General features: G+C 41.8%; 1 protein-coding gene across 1 annotated transcript in view; it reads left to right on the top strand.

Moving 5' to 3' along the window:
- The first annotated feature begins 5,773 nt into the window (after positions 1-5,773).
- Positions 5,774-16,134, top strand: part of SPOCK1 (SPARC (osteonectin), cwcv and kazal like domains proteoglycan 1) — a 261,044-nt gene continuing 250,683 nt past the window's right edge. The window contains exons 1-2 of the mRNA XM_072348664.1: positions 5,774-6,024; positions 6,347-6,514. Of these exons, the coding sequence (XP_072204765.1) occupies positions 5,824-6,024; positions 6,347-6,514 (369 nt within the window). The 5' untranslated portion in view covers positions 5,774-5,823. The remainder of the gene's footprint in view (positions 6,025-6,346; positions 6,515-16,134) is intronic.

A 16,134-nucleotide genomic window follows, 5' to 3' on the forward strand; every position in this document is an offset into this window, starting at 1 on the left:
GTGGATTTGAGCCAATAGCCAAGTCTGTGTTACCTTCAGTATTCTAAGGCCTGAAGCTGACTCTGAGAAAACACCCAGAACCCAACTGCTGCACCTGCACCACACAGTCCATATTCCTCATTGGTCCTACTGCCATTGTGGATGCTGGCAGATGCAAATGCTGACCTTACTTTGCATCTTTTGTCTCTCAACTATTGCAGCACAAAATGGCTCTCTTCCCTCCCCGTCAGAACACTCCAGTCTATACACACTAACTTCAAGTGATTTGGCGATGGTGTAAAACAGCATTTTTTTTCCCCCACAAGGATTCAAGTTATTGGAGAGGAGAACTGTCAGCTTCCCTAGAGAGCTTAAGCTTCATGACTACAGTGTGGTGGAAGGGAGAAAGAAAATTGTTTCTCTACATTATCTGAGAGCATTGCATTCCAGCACATTCTTAACATTATCCCCCATAGGAAAACACTGGAGTCACGAAGGCTGTGAAGGGTTTATGAGTATGCAAACCATTACAGCTCCTTTGTGGCTCATCTTTATTGTCTTCATCTTTATACATCAATACTTCTGTTTTATCTTCTTTAATGAAAAGAGGGTTTAGCAGGAGCCAGACGATTGCTTGGTTCAATAAATCCTCCTTTCTCATTCTTTTCACTCTAGTCAGCAAATTCATGTCTGATGTGAACCATACGTAACTGGGCTGACACCAGACCTGGCCTATGAAGTTGTAGGGCAGTTGGGGACTCATTGTCCATCAGGCAGCACTTCTTTCAGTCTGAATTCGTAATCTCCAGGAAAGCTGCTGCTTGTTTTACAGATCTCAGTATGTATTTATATAAGCAAGAGAAAAGGGGGACAGTAAGAGTGAAGTAACAGAAGGGAGAAAGGGAATTGTGAAAGAAATGGTCATAAAGAAGAGGAGCTCAAAATATGAAGACTTCATAAGCCTTCAGTAGAGAGAAAAGAAAATAAAGATATGAAAAATAGGAGCAATAGGAATAGTTAAGAAAGAAGAAGAAAAGAATACCATGGGGTTAGAACAAATACACCTGAGATCTCTTTAACTTCCACATGACTGCAAATTTAATGTTGGTATTTCAGCTATTAATGATGCTCCAACTTCCATACAAATTTAATCCCTGAAATCTGTGTTAATGGAGTTATTTATTATCATTTGGTACTGTGGCATCTCACAGATGTTCAAAACAGTCTCAGCATGCTAAACACTGGACAAGTCAGTGTGACATTCCACATGATCTTCAACCGTCTATTTCTGTTCCTGTGCTTTAGAGATGGTTTATGGAACTTTCTAAGGTTGCCTGGCAATGGCAAATCTTGTCGTAGTTTTCAGGCTGAGCAGAGATGTAAAACTTCATACCAGTCTTTCTTTCCAGGTGAGTATGAAGTCTGAGGACAAATTTAATTCCAGTGACTTCTACCACCTGAAAATGAAGATTGCATGGGCAGAGTTAACTCTGGCATTTAATGGTGAGATTTCTTCACTATGATATTTATGCTAACCAATTTTTGTGATGGAATCCCTTGTAAAAGTTCCAGTAGTAATAAAAGACACTATAAAATAAGGCTTCTATTTTACAAGGTACTCTGTGAAATAACATAAGATGGCTTTTGCCATGATGACAATCCCCGCTAGAAAGATAAGAAAGTGAAACCATCTGTTAAATATAAAAATACAGTCATTAAATTGGTAAATGTTCTGATACGACTTGGCCAAACTGAGAGGACTTGAACAGACTGATACATGTGGGATAACGTTTAGTGCTGTGCTTTTCTTTATATACATGTGCACATCCCGAAGACAGTAATCACAGCTGTACCTCTTCTTTATTTTTGCAAGTTCTTTGTGGAGTCAATAACAACCTTCAGCAAACAACCCACAGTGCCTAGGATAGACTTCTGCTCTGAGGCATCATTCAGAAGAACCTGTTTCTTTTTACGGATGACAGAGGAAATTGTGAAGGATTAGCCTCAGAAGACAGAACTTAAACATTGCCTGCACCGGCCTCAATCTTGTCTTTCAATTTCAATGTAGTTTTGATTTTGATTATACTTTTTTTTTGTGTGTGTGAGAATTCAAGTCTTTTCAGTTTTAAAAGTATTTTTCTCTTCTAGACAGCTTTAGGCAAGATAGCTCTGCAAGGAGGCAACAACTCAGCCCCCCAAGACCACTCCCAAGCACTTTATTTATCCATTATTTGTACTGTTGTTTTGCTTGAGTCGTTATGTTTCTAATTCACCTCTACCATAAATGATGAATGTCTTTTATTTTTCCCAGGACTGGCCAGTACTTCATGTTACTCTGGGATATTATAACTAATATGTGCTAGAAAATAGGTTGCAGAACACGCTATGGGGTTTTTCCAATCAGTGGATGTTTTCTCTTGTACTGGAATCACTGATGTTGGGGTTAAGCGGTTCAGGACACAAACAGAGGATTGCACCAACTGCAGCATCTTCAAAGTAGCCAGTGTCACTTTGTCTGCTAGAAAACCATAATTTTCCTGCCTGCTGACATACTTGCAACATACTTGTTTCAAGCATTTAGCAAAGTCTTGCAGAATTCCAGAATCCATCACTATAAAATATGGCTGTTTTCTATAGAAAAGAAGTCAGGAGCAGAGGCAAATAAAGAGGTCAAATGAGAACCTGCATTTGTGGTATTTCTAAATTGCAGTCTATTGTAAAATGGACAAGTGTCTCAGTAGCTTTGTATAAGGCAATGATCACTTACTGCACAGGTTAAACTAGTTTTTCTGCACAATTGCCCAGCAGAGCTAACAAAGCTGAATCTGCAGTCCTGAGAGACATGGGAGGAAATAAATCCCTTATCTGTTAAAAAGATACAGCGGTATACGGGAGATACGAAGGTGTGTTAAATCAAGGTCTGTGCCACTGCGTGTACTTTTAAAGTGATATATTTTTAAATCCACTTAAATTACAAGAGCAAAATTTTCCTAATGCAGTAGTGAAGGTACAGAGTAAAGCGCAGAAATGCAATTTAAACCTTTCTTACTGTAAAGATTTTCTTTCTTGAGTGAATGCTTTAAAAACAAGCAAAGATGAAGAAATGCTCCTTACAAGAGGTGGGGAAAACCCATCAATAAACCTCCACAGATTTTCAGGGCTCTACAACAAAGTCTGCAGCCACTGCCTGAAGAGGTAAGGAAACAATCAAGATGGTGAAACAGTGAGTCTTGTTGTCATGCAAAGATAACTGGGGGAGGTAGAACCCTTTACATGACACGTGTATGCTCTTGCTGCTGGCTTTACTTTACTGGGTAGACAGTTGCTTGCTACTGGCTGTGATGTGGGATGAGTTCGGTATGGCTTAAGGGTACAAAAGAGTGTCTGGCTTCATTTTCCAGGCATCCTTTATTTAGTCTAAGGGGAAGTCATCCTGCTTTATTTATGTTGTCTGCAATACTGGTGCTGAAGGCTTTCTGTATTAACTGAAAGTCCCGAAGTGCCCTATTAAGTAAGACAACTATAGCACTGCTCTGCATGGGAAACATAGCTGGAACTGAGATCTGGTCCTTTATCCCGTGTGTGTGAAATGCTTTCTGCACCAGATTGTTTCCAGATTAAAGCCTGAACATGCTGCAGCACGGGGAGTGTGGCAAGGCATGGCTGTAATTACAGCTTCTGATCAAATGATTTACACAGCTCAAATGACTTAGCAAATAATATCCCAAATCAATATTGTGGCACTTCTTACAGCCGTAAGTGCGTTAACTCGTCAGTACTGCTAACTTGGAATCAAAGAAGTTTTTACATCCAAAATACCCAACAAGCTGAATTATCCACTATTATCCACTATAGAGAGTTCTTACATTCTTGTACTAGGATTTCGGTTCTAGTAAAGGATAATAAACAGGTTGGAGGTGAAACGTTGCAGTGAGGAGATAGAGGTTCCCATCAGAGTGCAACAGAAAGTCTGTGTTCTGCTGGATCAAGAAAGATTAGCCTTGAAGTAACTAAGTGAATGAAGATGCGTTTCTGACACAAATACTGTATGTAAGACCGTAATTACTTTATATGCAACGATTCTGTAGTTTACCATTCAGGTCTTTGAATGGTAAGCATATTAACCTGATTAATACTAAGCAAAGTCAACTGTACCAAAGTCACCAAAGGACTCAATTTGACCGGCTGTGCTGCTGTTTTAAAGGACTGATCTGATGGAAATACAGAAAAGTAGCACTCCTACAGATTTAGTAGGAACAACGTTCTGCTGCTCTACACAAACCTGATCTGGCAATACATGGTATGAAGAAACAGTCAGCGGAGGATTAAATTAGTGTAACCTCCAGTGGGATCACGAAAGGAATAGCAAGTGTATCCACATAAAACTAGTAAGCACTGATATAGTCCCTTGTCCATAACAACCCTTGAGTATTTGCGAGTAGCAAACAAGACGGTTCGGATTGGATTGGATTGGGTTGGGTTGGGTTGAGTTGATTTTGTTGTTTCATTATTTATTTTACTTTATTGCTCCAGTGCAGCGATGTCCATGTGAGTCAAATAGAGCCGTATGTAGCCTAAAGCCGCATATAGCTTATATCTGTGTATAAGAAAGAAAGGAGAAAGCTTGTGATCACCCTGCCAGTAGAAAACTCTTTAATCCTTACCTGTCGCTGAAACTAATGCTTATGTAGGAACGTCTGTGTATAATGGAAGGATCTTAGGGTGCAATGCTGGACAGCCTTTAGAAAAAATGGTATGGTACAATGCAGAAGGGAAAGCAGAGCAAGGCAGTTAGGCACAGATTTACATCCAAGTCTGCAGGGCTTTGGTTTGGATTTTCTTCTATTTGTTGTTTTTATTGGGTTATGTTTTGACCTCCTGCAGGCATGTAGCTTTCATTAGAGTCTATGTGCATCGGGGGGAAAATGCAATGGGGGGCACTTATCTGGGTATATACTTGTTCTCTGCTGTTAAAATTAATAAACATTCATTGTTTTTTTTCAGCCCCAGAGGCTTTGATTGTGGTTACGTGTTATTTAGGAACTGTATTTCAAATCAAACCTAGGAACAAAACTGTTCTGGGTTCAGTGCACAGATACAGCAGCAGCAGATTAATAAACTTGACCCTTTCCTGTATTATTAAAAATAATAACAGCACTACACAAACTAACCGAACTGTTTGAAAAAGTAAAATTAAGCCCATGTTCAGCTTCCTGGGAGACAGAAAGCAATATTCTTACAACAACTTCTGTATTCCCTATCCCTACAAAGACTCAGCAGTAGGAGCCAAGGAGTGCCTACCTCACATGCTTTCGTGGATGGATACTGCAGCAACGAGTGGCACAAAGCCCACCTTCTGCATGTGGTGTGGGAGCAGAAACCCCTTGGTGTTGTAGGAGAGGGAATTTAGAAGTCTGGGGCAACTGTCCTGCCTTTGAGATGCCCTTACTTCTGGACATTACGGGGCCGTTGACACAAACAGCCACGTACTACCCAAGGCTTTTTGCAGCTGGTGTTTGCTGGGCTTTCTTTGCTGGTTTGTTTGTTTTTAAGGCCGATTTCATGGCCCTGGCACACTTTAGAGTGTAGCAAGATGCGGGTCCCCAGGCTGTTACCATCCCGCTGCCTCTTCACGAGACCTGGATCTTCTGAGGCGGAGCTGCCCCACTTCCCTGCCAACACACCCGGCAGGTGCTTCGCTGGGCGCACCGCGGGCAGCTCGATCCCCCTCCTCATGCGAGACGGGGGTCTTCATCCCAGCCACCCTTACAACGGCCGTTACGCACGCGGGAGGCGTCTCAACGCCCCTCCCTCCCTGCCGCACCGCCGCCGCTCTGCCCGCAGATGGCACCAGACCTCGGCTGCTGCCGCGGACCTCGCGCACGCATCCGCCCGCACACGCCCGCAGCCGCTGACGGAGCCTGGCGGGAGCTGCCGGCTCTCCCACCGGCCGCCTCTCTGACCGCCGCCCGAGCAGCGGCAGCCGCACGAAGAAGAGAAGGCGGCGGCGGCGCGCGGAGCTCCGTCTCGCAGCAGCGCGCGGAGGTAGGGGATCCTGCAACGCCGCGGCGTGCAAAGTTCGCGGAGCTGCCCCCGCGGGAGGCTTTGCTGAGGTTCGGCAGCGCGTTCTTTGCCCTTGGTTGGCGCGTGTGCCCGGCCCGGGGTAACGCGCTCCGTCTGCGCTCTCGCCGCTGCTCCCCTCCCTTCAGGGCCGGGCGGTTGGGTGGGTCTCAGCGGAGCTGCCGTCTCCGCAGCCAGAAGTTACCGAGAAAGGCGAGGGGAGCGAAGCCCGGAGCCGGGTCTCCTCAAACTTCCCCGCTCGAGAAAGCAGCCCCCGCGACGCCCCGCTCCTCTCCTCTGCTTGCAGATGTCGGGGGTGTTGGTCATCGCTGCCTGGTGCTTCCTGCAAGTGGAGAGCCGGCATCCTGAGATCGTCACGGGGAGCAGCAATCACGGCAATTTCCTGGACAATGACAAATGGCTGAGCACCGTTTCGCAGTACGATAAAGACAAGTACTGGAACAAATTCCGGGATGTAAGTACGGCTTTGTTTGCCGCATACTTCGTGTTCGCTTCGTTTGTACGTCTTCAGTGGTGTGTGGCTGCTGGCTTTTAGAAGGTGTGAGTGGGGGAGAGATGCAGCTTGTGCTGCTGCTTGTGCTGAGGATGCTCGGAGCCGTCTGGAAGCTGGGCAGGCAGTCCTGTCGTTCTTGGTTCCCCCATCGCTCGGTATGCATGGGGCTCCACGTCAGTCTTATGGAAGCATAACGCTCTCCGGCTCTCCTTCGGGGAGGAACTTTGAGAGAAGTTTCAGTGCCTGCTGCATGAGGGGCTCGTTGAGTGTAAATGATGAAAGAATGTGTTTGTGAGAAGGGAATATTTACCGGCTCGAGCCACAAGGTGGTAAACACCGAAGGTTGCTGTTGGGTTTTGATTTTTTTTTCTGCCTGTAGGTTTGTCAGAAAGTATTTTATTGTCCATTCAGATCGTGGAGATTTGGGCAGCGGTGTATGTTTGAAGGATGCAGTGCTTTGGCTCGGCGCTTTTCAGCCTAGAAAATAAGCGTAACTTCAGTATGCATCGCTAGATGTATCTGTTGAAAACAAATCACTTGCTTAACAGGGAGCTTTGAATTTCACTAGTTTGGATACGTCGGGATATAAGGACAGAGAATGGGAAATGCAACGCCGTGATGCGTGCAACGTTTCTGGAGCTCCTTTTGCTTTCGTTGTCTGTCTGTTGAAGCAGCTTTGTTGGAGTGCACACAAAAAGGCCTGCTCCGTGTTCCTAAGGCTGGATAGGGGAAACGTTGCTTTTGCTGATCAGGGGCAGCCTGGGGTTAAATGCTGGATGGGATTTGTGTACCTTGGCTGCAGTGTGCCTGTAGGACAGGGAAGAGTGTGTAAGTGGCTGGCAGTTCTGTTAACGCTGTTGTGTAAGTTTGCTATGTCAGTGGTCTGCTATTTATTTATTCTCATTTAGGGAGCTCAGGTGCTCTGTAATATATTGGAAAGTTAAAGTTGGATGTCACGCAGTTTTCTCCTTAGTCTTAACAATACAATGCAAAAAGGAAGCTTAAGTTGTTGTAGTTAAATGTTACCTGGCTTTGCTTAGCTTATTCTCTCTGTATTTTTCTGTAGTTCTGTGTCTGAAAAAGCACACTGAATTTCAATGTAGCAAAGTATAGACCTATGGCACCAGTAGTTATATCAGAACGTGTATTTGCATGCAGTCTCTGTGATGACATTCGCCTCTTGGGACTACTGAAGTTCTCATGTAATAGATTCCTGGAAAAGCCAGCAGAGGAGAGGATGTTAGTTCCTATATCCAACTTGATGTGATGATTTTGCACCACCTGAAAATCATAAATTGAAAGAACAACTTCCAAATTCATCGCAAAATATTTTTAATTAGGGACAAAAAATATAGCAGGAGTCTCTTCACATCTTCCAACACTTTCCTTCCGGTTTGGGACTTTGTATTAAATTAGACTCATTGAACTCAAAGATTTGTTTCCTTTTATGGCTTAAATAGATAAATTTAAAGAAAGCTGGAGTTCTTGCAACTTCTCTTGTGATCCCCTTTCCCAAGTGTGATTGTCACAGACATGATTGCTCTTCTTAGGAAGAGGTAGTTGGCAACCCTGTCCTCAGCAGGGGTTCTGGAGCTGGGTGATCATTAAGGTCTCTTCCCACTTAAGCCATTCTATGATTCTCAATTCATTAATATTAATTCTTTCATGTTTTAAGGTTTCACAGCTGGAAAAGTCATTTTTAGAGTTTTTAAAAATAGGAATGAAATCTGTAAAGCCTCGAAGTTCCCTCCCATAGGAAGAGCTCTTAAGCCAGTCCTCTGCCAAGCAGAAGCAAGTGATACAAAATCATGCATAACTTTCTATTCAGCTCTTTTAATAGTTCTATTTAATTACTTCAAAACTAGCATGTTATAACTGTGTATGATTACCCATGAAACATTTTATGTGGCAAATTAATAGAGACTGCTAATCATCCTCTAAGCATTTTCAAAGAGAAAATATATAAGCTTGCATACATAATTAAACTTTTAATAACATATTTTCAACCAAAGTAATTTTAGTGTATCATCATCTTCTGTGAGAGCTTCTGTGCACAGAGATGAAGCCATGCATATGTACACTTTCTGCCAGCACGGAAGATGCAATAATGACAGCACGCTTCTTGCAGCAACGCAGAGATGTTATTGGAAGAAATGCAGTTCTTGCTTCATGACTGAGATATCTTGGGGTAGACTGCGTACAGAGTGCTTTGTGAGAAGACACGTGGCAGAATTAACTAACCTCTATGTATGGCATAGATTAGTATTACGTTTATAACTGTTGAATTGCAGGGAAACAGTTTTCCTATCTTCCCTTCATTCTCAAACTGTAACTATGCATCATTACTGGATGAAATTCTCATTTGTGCAAGAATCCGGAGTTTGGAAATGGCCTTTCAGCTAATGCCTCCTTGGCTTAGACTAAACAGCTGCTACAGAGCAGAGGGCCTTGGCCATACCCTACAAAGCAGCAGAAGCAACGTTGCAGTAACAATCATAACTGCCTTTAGCAGCTTTCCTAGTTTTAGCTCACATAATATATGTAATGTGCACAAGTATCTACATAACTGCATCCTTATGCACAGTAGGAGAAATGCTGCACGTATGGAGCTCAGATTTGATTGCTGTAGACGTGGCCACTTTAAACTGTTTGTTGCATGTAGTGTGCACGTGTTTGTGTTGCATGTAGATCTGCATTAATGTTGCTCTGCCAGGTGGTTTCTTAACATATAGAACACAACTGAATATAAGATTTTAAACTGGGGTTCCCTCATCTTTTTCAGTTACTTTCAAAAATCAATTGGTTGCTCAGCCATGTTGAGGTATGGTCTGATATGGTCTGATTTGAGAGGACAATTTGTTTGTGGCTTTTCTCTTTGTTTTCTGTAGGACGTGTATTTCTGTTGGGCAAAGACAGCATGGTAGTTACACCTCACAGCCCAGCAGCCATGTGAAAAGGCAGCAAAAAGTAAACCTCGCTTTAAATCTGTTATATCCACATAGTCAGGCTAAACTTTTCAATCTGACTGAGTTTCACAATGTAATGGTGCTCTGTAACATTTTCAAAAGGCCACAAAGGATCTCTCTAAAAAAAACCAACTTCACAATATGATCTTTTCATGTGGCCTGACAACCATTTATGCAATATTTACTTGCTTCAATTTTAAAACAAGCACAGCCTGTTAATGAGTACTTAGGATCGTGGGATGGATGTGTTGTGAAGCACTTGCTCTTGAAAACCTTGTAGATGGTCCAGCCATCAAGTTTCAACAGTAGTGTGATGTCTCACTATTGATATGCTTTAAGTATGGTCTGAACTTGATATTCTTGCCTTCTACCCCATTTTCCCACTCATGGGCTTTTGATGCTATGAAAAGGAATGCTTAGGCCTCCATCATTCAGTCAAATCTATCATGAGAGATTAGTTGGTTTAAGAGGAGCTTGAGTGCAAATTTAGCACCTGAATATGAAGTGAATCTGTATACACTTAAGAGGTCATACAGCAGCATCTCATTGTGTTCATAGAGGCTCCGCACAAAATAAAACTCCTCCTAGGGTTAGACGTATCTTCATCAAGATTATGTGAACGCACTAATTCTGTTAATTCTGCTTGGGTTTATGTCTATTACGTTATTAATGCTTACATAAATGAGGTAGTAAGTTCAACTAGCTATGGATTAAACTGCAAAAATAGAGAAGAAAATAAAAGAACTTAGAGGATGTAATACAAACCATATGAGGAATTTTTGTGAGGCTGAAAGTGAAGAATACTAACATGTACTGGTTTCGGTACATGTTTATGTATGGAAGGTTGCTAGACCATGTCCAAGCATTAACTAAGCCATTTCTTTGAATTTTATTGCTTGCAGTTTCAGTTCAGGCTATCACATTAATACTCCTATACATTGTATGTCCTGAGATGTCTTCAGGCTGTGCTAGCCTAATAAACAAGATGGGAAATACATATATATAGATAGATAGGTAGATAGAGATATAATTCCACAAATTTATTGTAGGTAAATAGTTGCATATAACTATGAGCTGTTATTTGTAAGATATTAGATTATATATTAGGTTTCTGTTGACATAGACCACCAGCCTCTGATACAGTTCGATGAAGAAATGATTTTGGCCTTTATTCATGTATAGCACCTGTCTGAGCTGATTGATTTCATCCTCATACCTGTGCAGAAGTGCAGAGTGAGGTCAGTGTGAGGTGGTAAAGCAAATACAGGGCCAGGAATTGAAGGAGATATGCTGTTCCAGCATTGGCACCAATGGATTCAGGAACTTTGTTCTGGCTTCTTCGTGCTTCTGCACCTGCTTTTCTTCTTGTTCTACTTAACCACTTTCATTTGTTTAGCCCATGATTTGGAACATGTGACAGTGAAATTTGATAGCAGAGTTGGAAAGCCTGGCCAATGTGCAGAAGGATTGGAATACCAAGCAGGTAGGACTTGAAGACCTTGAGAACTCAAGTAACAGAAATGAAATGAAATTTTAAAGTACAAAGCAGAAGGTCATGGAACTGAGAGCTAAAATGAATTTATTCTGGGTCCTGGCAGCTTAGCTTGAAAAAGATGAGAGGGAAAATCTGTGTGCTTTTATTGATTTTCAGAGTTATTCTAAGTAACAAAAGTAGTGCTCCTCTGAAGAGAGGAAATATACTGTAAAAATGCATGAAATGAAAGGATTTTGGTTCTGACAAAGAAATGGAATCATACAAAGCATATAAAGAATTCTTTAATTAGGAATATTGTGAGCACTCCTCATCACTGAAATGGAAGAGAAATGAATTTTTACAAAGTTGATGAGTCAAATGGCTCACAGTGTCATAGGAAGATATGATACATGTTGCAAAGCTAATTCCATAAAGGTAGATTTGCTTCAGAAAGTGTTTAGAGAGAGGAATACCAAAAGCAAGTTTGTACGAAGTTGAGATAGAAAGTAGAAAACTGCTAACAAAAATAACTTTATTCTTGATTTTAGTAGAAAAGGACATTAATTCGCTCGGATTTATGGTTCTAAAGTCATTGAGTTCTGTTTCAAAACAGGGCTTGTATGTTAATAGATTATGACATAATCAGCTGTAATAAGAAAGCTTGGATTTTTTGGATTTTGGAACTCCAGAGGCCTTTGAGTTTTCGTTCCCACCACACTTAGATTAAACCCCCTTGAAGATGGTTGTTTTTCTCCCTGTCTGCATAGTTTTTATTCCAGTAGATATCTCAGACAGTCAAGTATCAGATGTTGTGGGATTTAGTTGTCACTTTCACAACAGGTTCATGCTTTCAGTGTGATCTCACTACCAAGGACCTATTCCAAGATAACACCCATTACACTCAATGCTAAGGGGAAGCTACTTCATTTGGGATGGCATTTTCTTCTTCTTTGTTTAGGTCTACAGGATAAACCAAGTACCATCTCACCCACAATTTATTACTACACTATTGCATTTTTTATTTTCTTCACCTCAAATGCAATGACAGATTTTCCTTGTGGTATTAGTGATCGATAAATTTATTCCTGCTGAAACCATTCAGGCCCTGCAAGTTACGTTGTAAGACAGTCATAAAGGAGGGTTACAGTACACTTAAGGAATACCTAATGGATGAATGCATCCTGTCAGTAAAGTGGCCGGGTTATGTAACAGGACGTGGGCACCTCAGACTTGCTTCCTAGGAGATTATCATTCCATGACTACCTTTAGATTTAATCGAAGGTGAGGGCTGTGTGCCTGGATTCTGGCAGATCTGGACTGAAGAGCAACAGAGTTGAAACGTGATTTACAAGTTCACTCAGGCACTAGCATACTTTCTCTCTTAAGGCAATCCTTATTCAACAGAGAGGCAAGGCTGGAATATAAATGTAATTGCAAAGTACAGCTGAGATGCATCTGCCTAAAATGTATGAAGTTTAAAAGAGTAGCAGAATATGAGACCAGATTTGTGCAAATGTAATTCACTGTCTGCTTCTTACAAACAGAATGGACATGCTTTAGGGGAGCTGTTAGGTCCGGCCTTGAACTGGTGATTGAGCACCTGGTGAAGGGGTCCAGCTGGCCCAGGCAAATTGTTTGCACCTGTGCTCTGCATGTGACTAGAAGGGCTGGACCCAGAGCGGGCTCATAGATGCCACTGAAGGGAGGGTATGCCTGGACCTGGGCTGCTTCCTGAGAGGGTGTGCTGTGTAGATAGAGAGCCCTTTCACCACTGGGGTGAGTACATCTTTCTGTATGTGACAGTTGGCCTACCTGCAAATACTTTGCCTGGTATTGTTAAGGACCTGTCAGAAGCAATTTTGCTTCTTTGTGAGCAGAACATATGCTTACTGAGAATGCGCATCTCAAACTTGACACTTTCCTTCTGCAGTGGAAAGGGGAATAATAATGGCGTTTATGTCAGAATAATTAACTTGGGAGGTACAGAGAGCCTACCTTTTTGTGATGAGTTGACATGTATCCACCTTGCCCAGAGTGACCTGTGACTGTACAGCTCAACAGATCAGTGAAAAACAATGATGTTAGTTTCTGTGTTTCAACTTATAACTCCTATATTTTCCATGGACTGCAGTAACAAATCATGTCCTTGCTATGAAATCCTGCGTATTTGAAACTTTCCCTGCTATGCTTTACCAGTTTTTAGAGTAATCGTTCTGGGATTCTACTGCTTTCTGTCAAATACTGCGTCTGAGGTATGAGACCTGGTTTTATTTTTCATAATGTGTTTATTCAAAGGCCATTCAATTATTTCAAGCATGAATTAAACATCTTCAGTCTAGAAAGTACTTATCTGACAGATTCCAAAACAAGGAAGTGGAGTTGACACAGCCAAGTTAAGGTGACGCTGCTGTCTCCAATGTGACTTTCTGTATGTCTGCCGCTTTGTTTCAGCTTTTTGTGGGACCTTTTTGCAGCTAAGATATCAGCCCTTAGTTCTGAATAATCTATCATCAGGTAGATTAACACCTGTGGTTATCATTTGTGGATTAGCTCTTGCAGGCTGGCAGCTGAAATTGAATTACATATTTGGACTGAATGTCTAATACTTAATGAGTTTCAAGGTGAAGATATGATTCAAAATAAAGTTTACAGATAAGTAATTGCTAAGCTACCAAAGACAGGCTTTGGCAGCAGCCAGAATGGTCTTTATCTGTCACTTCTGCAGCTTGGTTTGTAATCCAGGGTAACAGAAAGTCATTCTCATTAAATAGATACAAGGGGACTTCAATTAATTGTGATTTTTGGCTGTCCTCTTAATGAACTTAACGTCATAAATCCACTTAGCTGATTGCTTTCTCCTAGGCAGGTAGAAAAAGGCATGTTTAAAAATTGCAGTTGAAGTAACTATTTCAGGCTGGTTTTCAAGAAGCTTCCACATATCCTGGCATACCATTGGATTCTGGCAAATACTGGAACTGACAGGCAAGAATCATTGCCTCTGTCTGTACGGGTGATTTTGGAACTGTCCAATTGGGAAATCTGTCTGTATATGTACACAGTTTAATTAGCAATTTCATAGAATATCCCACTAATAGTTTTATGTGCGTTTTATCTTGGAGAACAGTCCTCACCTTTCTGTGCTCGAGTTTCCTTGGCTATTCAGATATTTATCTTAGCATTGTCTCCTAGCGCTTTTATACCATCCTCTGTGCCTTTCTCCTCTTGTTGCAATGGTTGGGCAACTTTAATGTGAACAGAAGATCAAAGCAATAGAGGAAGCTGCAGTCTCTGATCTGGGAGTGGGTGTGCAGGCAGGAGCAAGGAGATGCTTTAACTTCTTCCCCATGGATGCTGAAAATGATTATTGCAGTGTTAAGAAACCTGGCTGCAGCAGGAGGATGCTCAGCTACTTTCTCAAAGGACAGAGTAGAGAAAATTGTTTTCAGAGTAGTGTTCCTGTTTGTGCTAGGAACGTCGAGATCCTCGGTACAATTTAATGGTAATTGTTTAATATTAGTAGAAGTAAATTTTAGATGCTTCAGAAATGTAGTGACAGTGGTTCTACTTCTGTATGTATTTTCACCCCCCTGTAGCTGCTATGGCTGCTTTCACGTTTTCCTGTGCTGTCATCCCAAAAACATAAGAAGATATTTTAATTGAACTTCCCTACACTGGTACCAAAAAGAATTGCTTTTCTATATTATTCCAGTATGTTCCCTCTCCATCTTATTGCAGGGGATGCAGGGATGCGTATTAGTAATCTTTTTTAGCTGAAAATGTAACTGTACCTACAAATGTTCATTAAATAAATTGCTCTGAGTTATCACTTCATCCAAGACTACTGTGTTTTGGGCAGTTCCAGTTCCTGAAAGAACCCCATTACTCCCCATTGTCTGTGGAAAGGCCAGTTCCTGGCGTTCTGTTACATCTGCTCTTTTGTGGCATTCTTTCCCACGCAGATTCCCAAAGCAATTTTTTGACGTGGTTAAGCATACCAAGTTGGAGATCAAGATTAGAAAGGTGTGGAAGCAGAGGATAAAGCTTGCTTCAGAGTTATCCATCAACCTAGTGCCAGATCTAACAACCAAGTTTGTGTCGTGTAGTCCCAGAACTGTGCTCTTCTACTGATCTGAATACTGTGCTTGAATACAGAGAGATAAAGCTTGACAGTTTCCCTTGGGAATTCTTGCCAGCATCTGACAGCAGTGTTTAGTGGGTTAAATTAATTCCTAGTTTGGTAACATGAGCTTCATTGAGGGTTTATCAGGGAGAAACTTCATCCGTATTTTCTATGTGAAGCAAGACTAACCAACCTTCCTGATGTGAAGTTAATGTTTTGTCTTTAAATACTAGGTACGTACAGCTTTCCAAAAACTTAGGTTGATGATATTGCTGAGGTTGGAGGGAGAAAAGAATAGGAAGGGATTTGGAGAGGATACATCTGCAAGCTGTTAGCTGCTGCTGAGTGTCCTGGTGGCCCACGCCTGGGTAGCAACTGTCCTTGTGAGCTTCTGGTAGCCCCTACTTACAAAGTGTTTGTGATTCTGGGCATGGTTGTGAAGATTCTCTTGCTGAGTATACATAAAACGTTTTGGACTCCAAGAAGCCATAGTTGGCTCATTGTCAGATGAGAAGCTGTGAACATCTGCCTCTGTGGTCTTCCTATTGTGGGACTTGTTGTGCGGTAAGTGCTGTTGGTTTTAATGTGATATACAACACAGATGCATTGTGGGTGAGATACATGTGCTTTACCGCGTGTTTTCCTTGCGGTGTATTTGTGGATATCTGTAGCATTCGTAATTAACAGAGGAACAGATGGCAAAATCTTGGTTTAAAACAAAACATCCGCTGAATGAATGATCATGCACTGCTGCAAGTTCATTTGTGAAGCAGTTACTCAGTTCCCTTGGATGGTGCTCTAATACAGCTGAGAGTAAAGAAAGATCTTTGTAACAGCTGGTGAAGTTCAGTGTGTGTGTAGGACCTCTATAGGGCAGGACATTTCAAACATCTCCTGGATGCTCATTTCTCATGCAGTATGAGGATGATTTTCAAACTATTATTGTTCTGCATAAATGAATTGTGCTGTGTCTTCATGTCGAAAGCAAATAGAATGAAACGTCTGTAAGATTTTCTTCCTG

The sequence above is a fragment of the Excalfactoria chinensis genome, chromosome 13 (assembly GCF_039878825.1).
Source record: "Excalfactoria chinensis isolate bCotChi1 chromosome 13, bCotChi1.hap2, whole genome shotgun sequence".
NCBI classification, from domain to species: Eukaryota; Metazoa; Chordata; class Aves; order Galliformes; family Phasianidae; genus Excalfactoria; species Excalfactoria chinensis.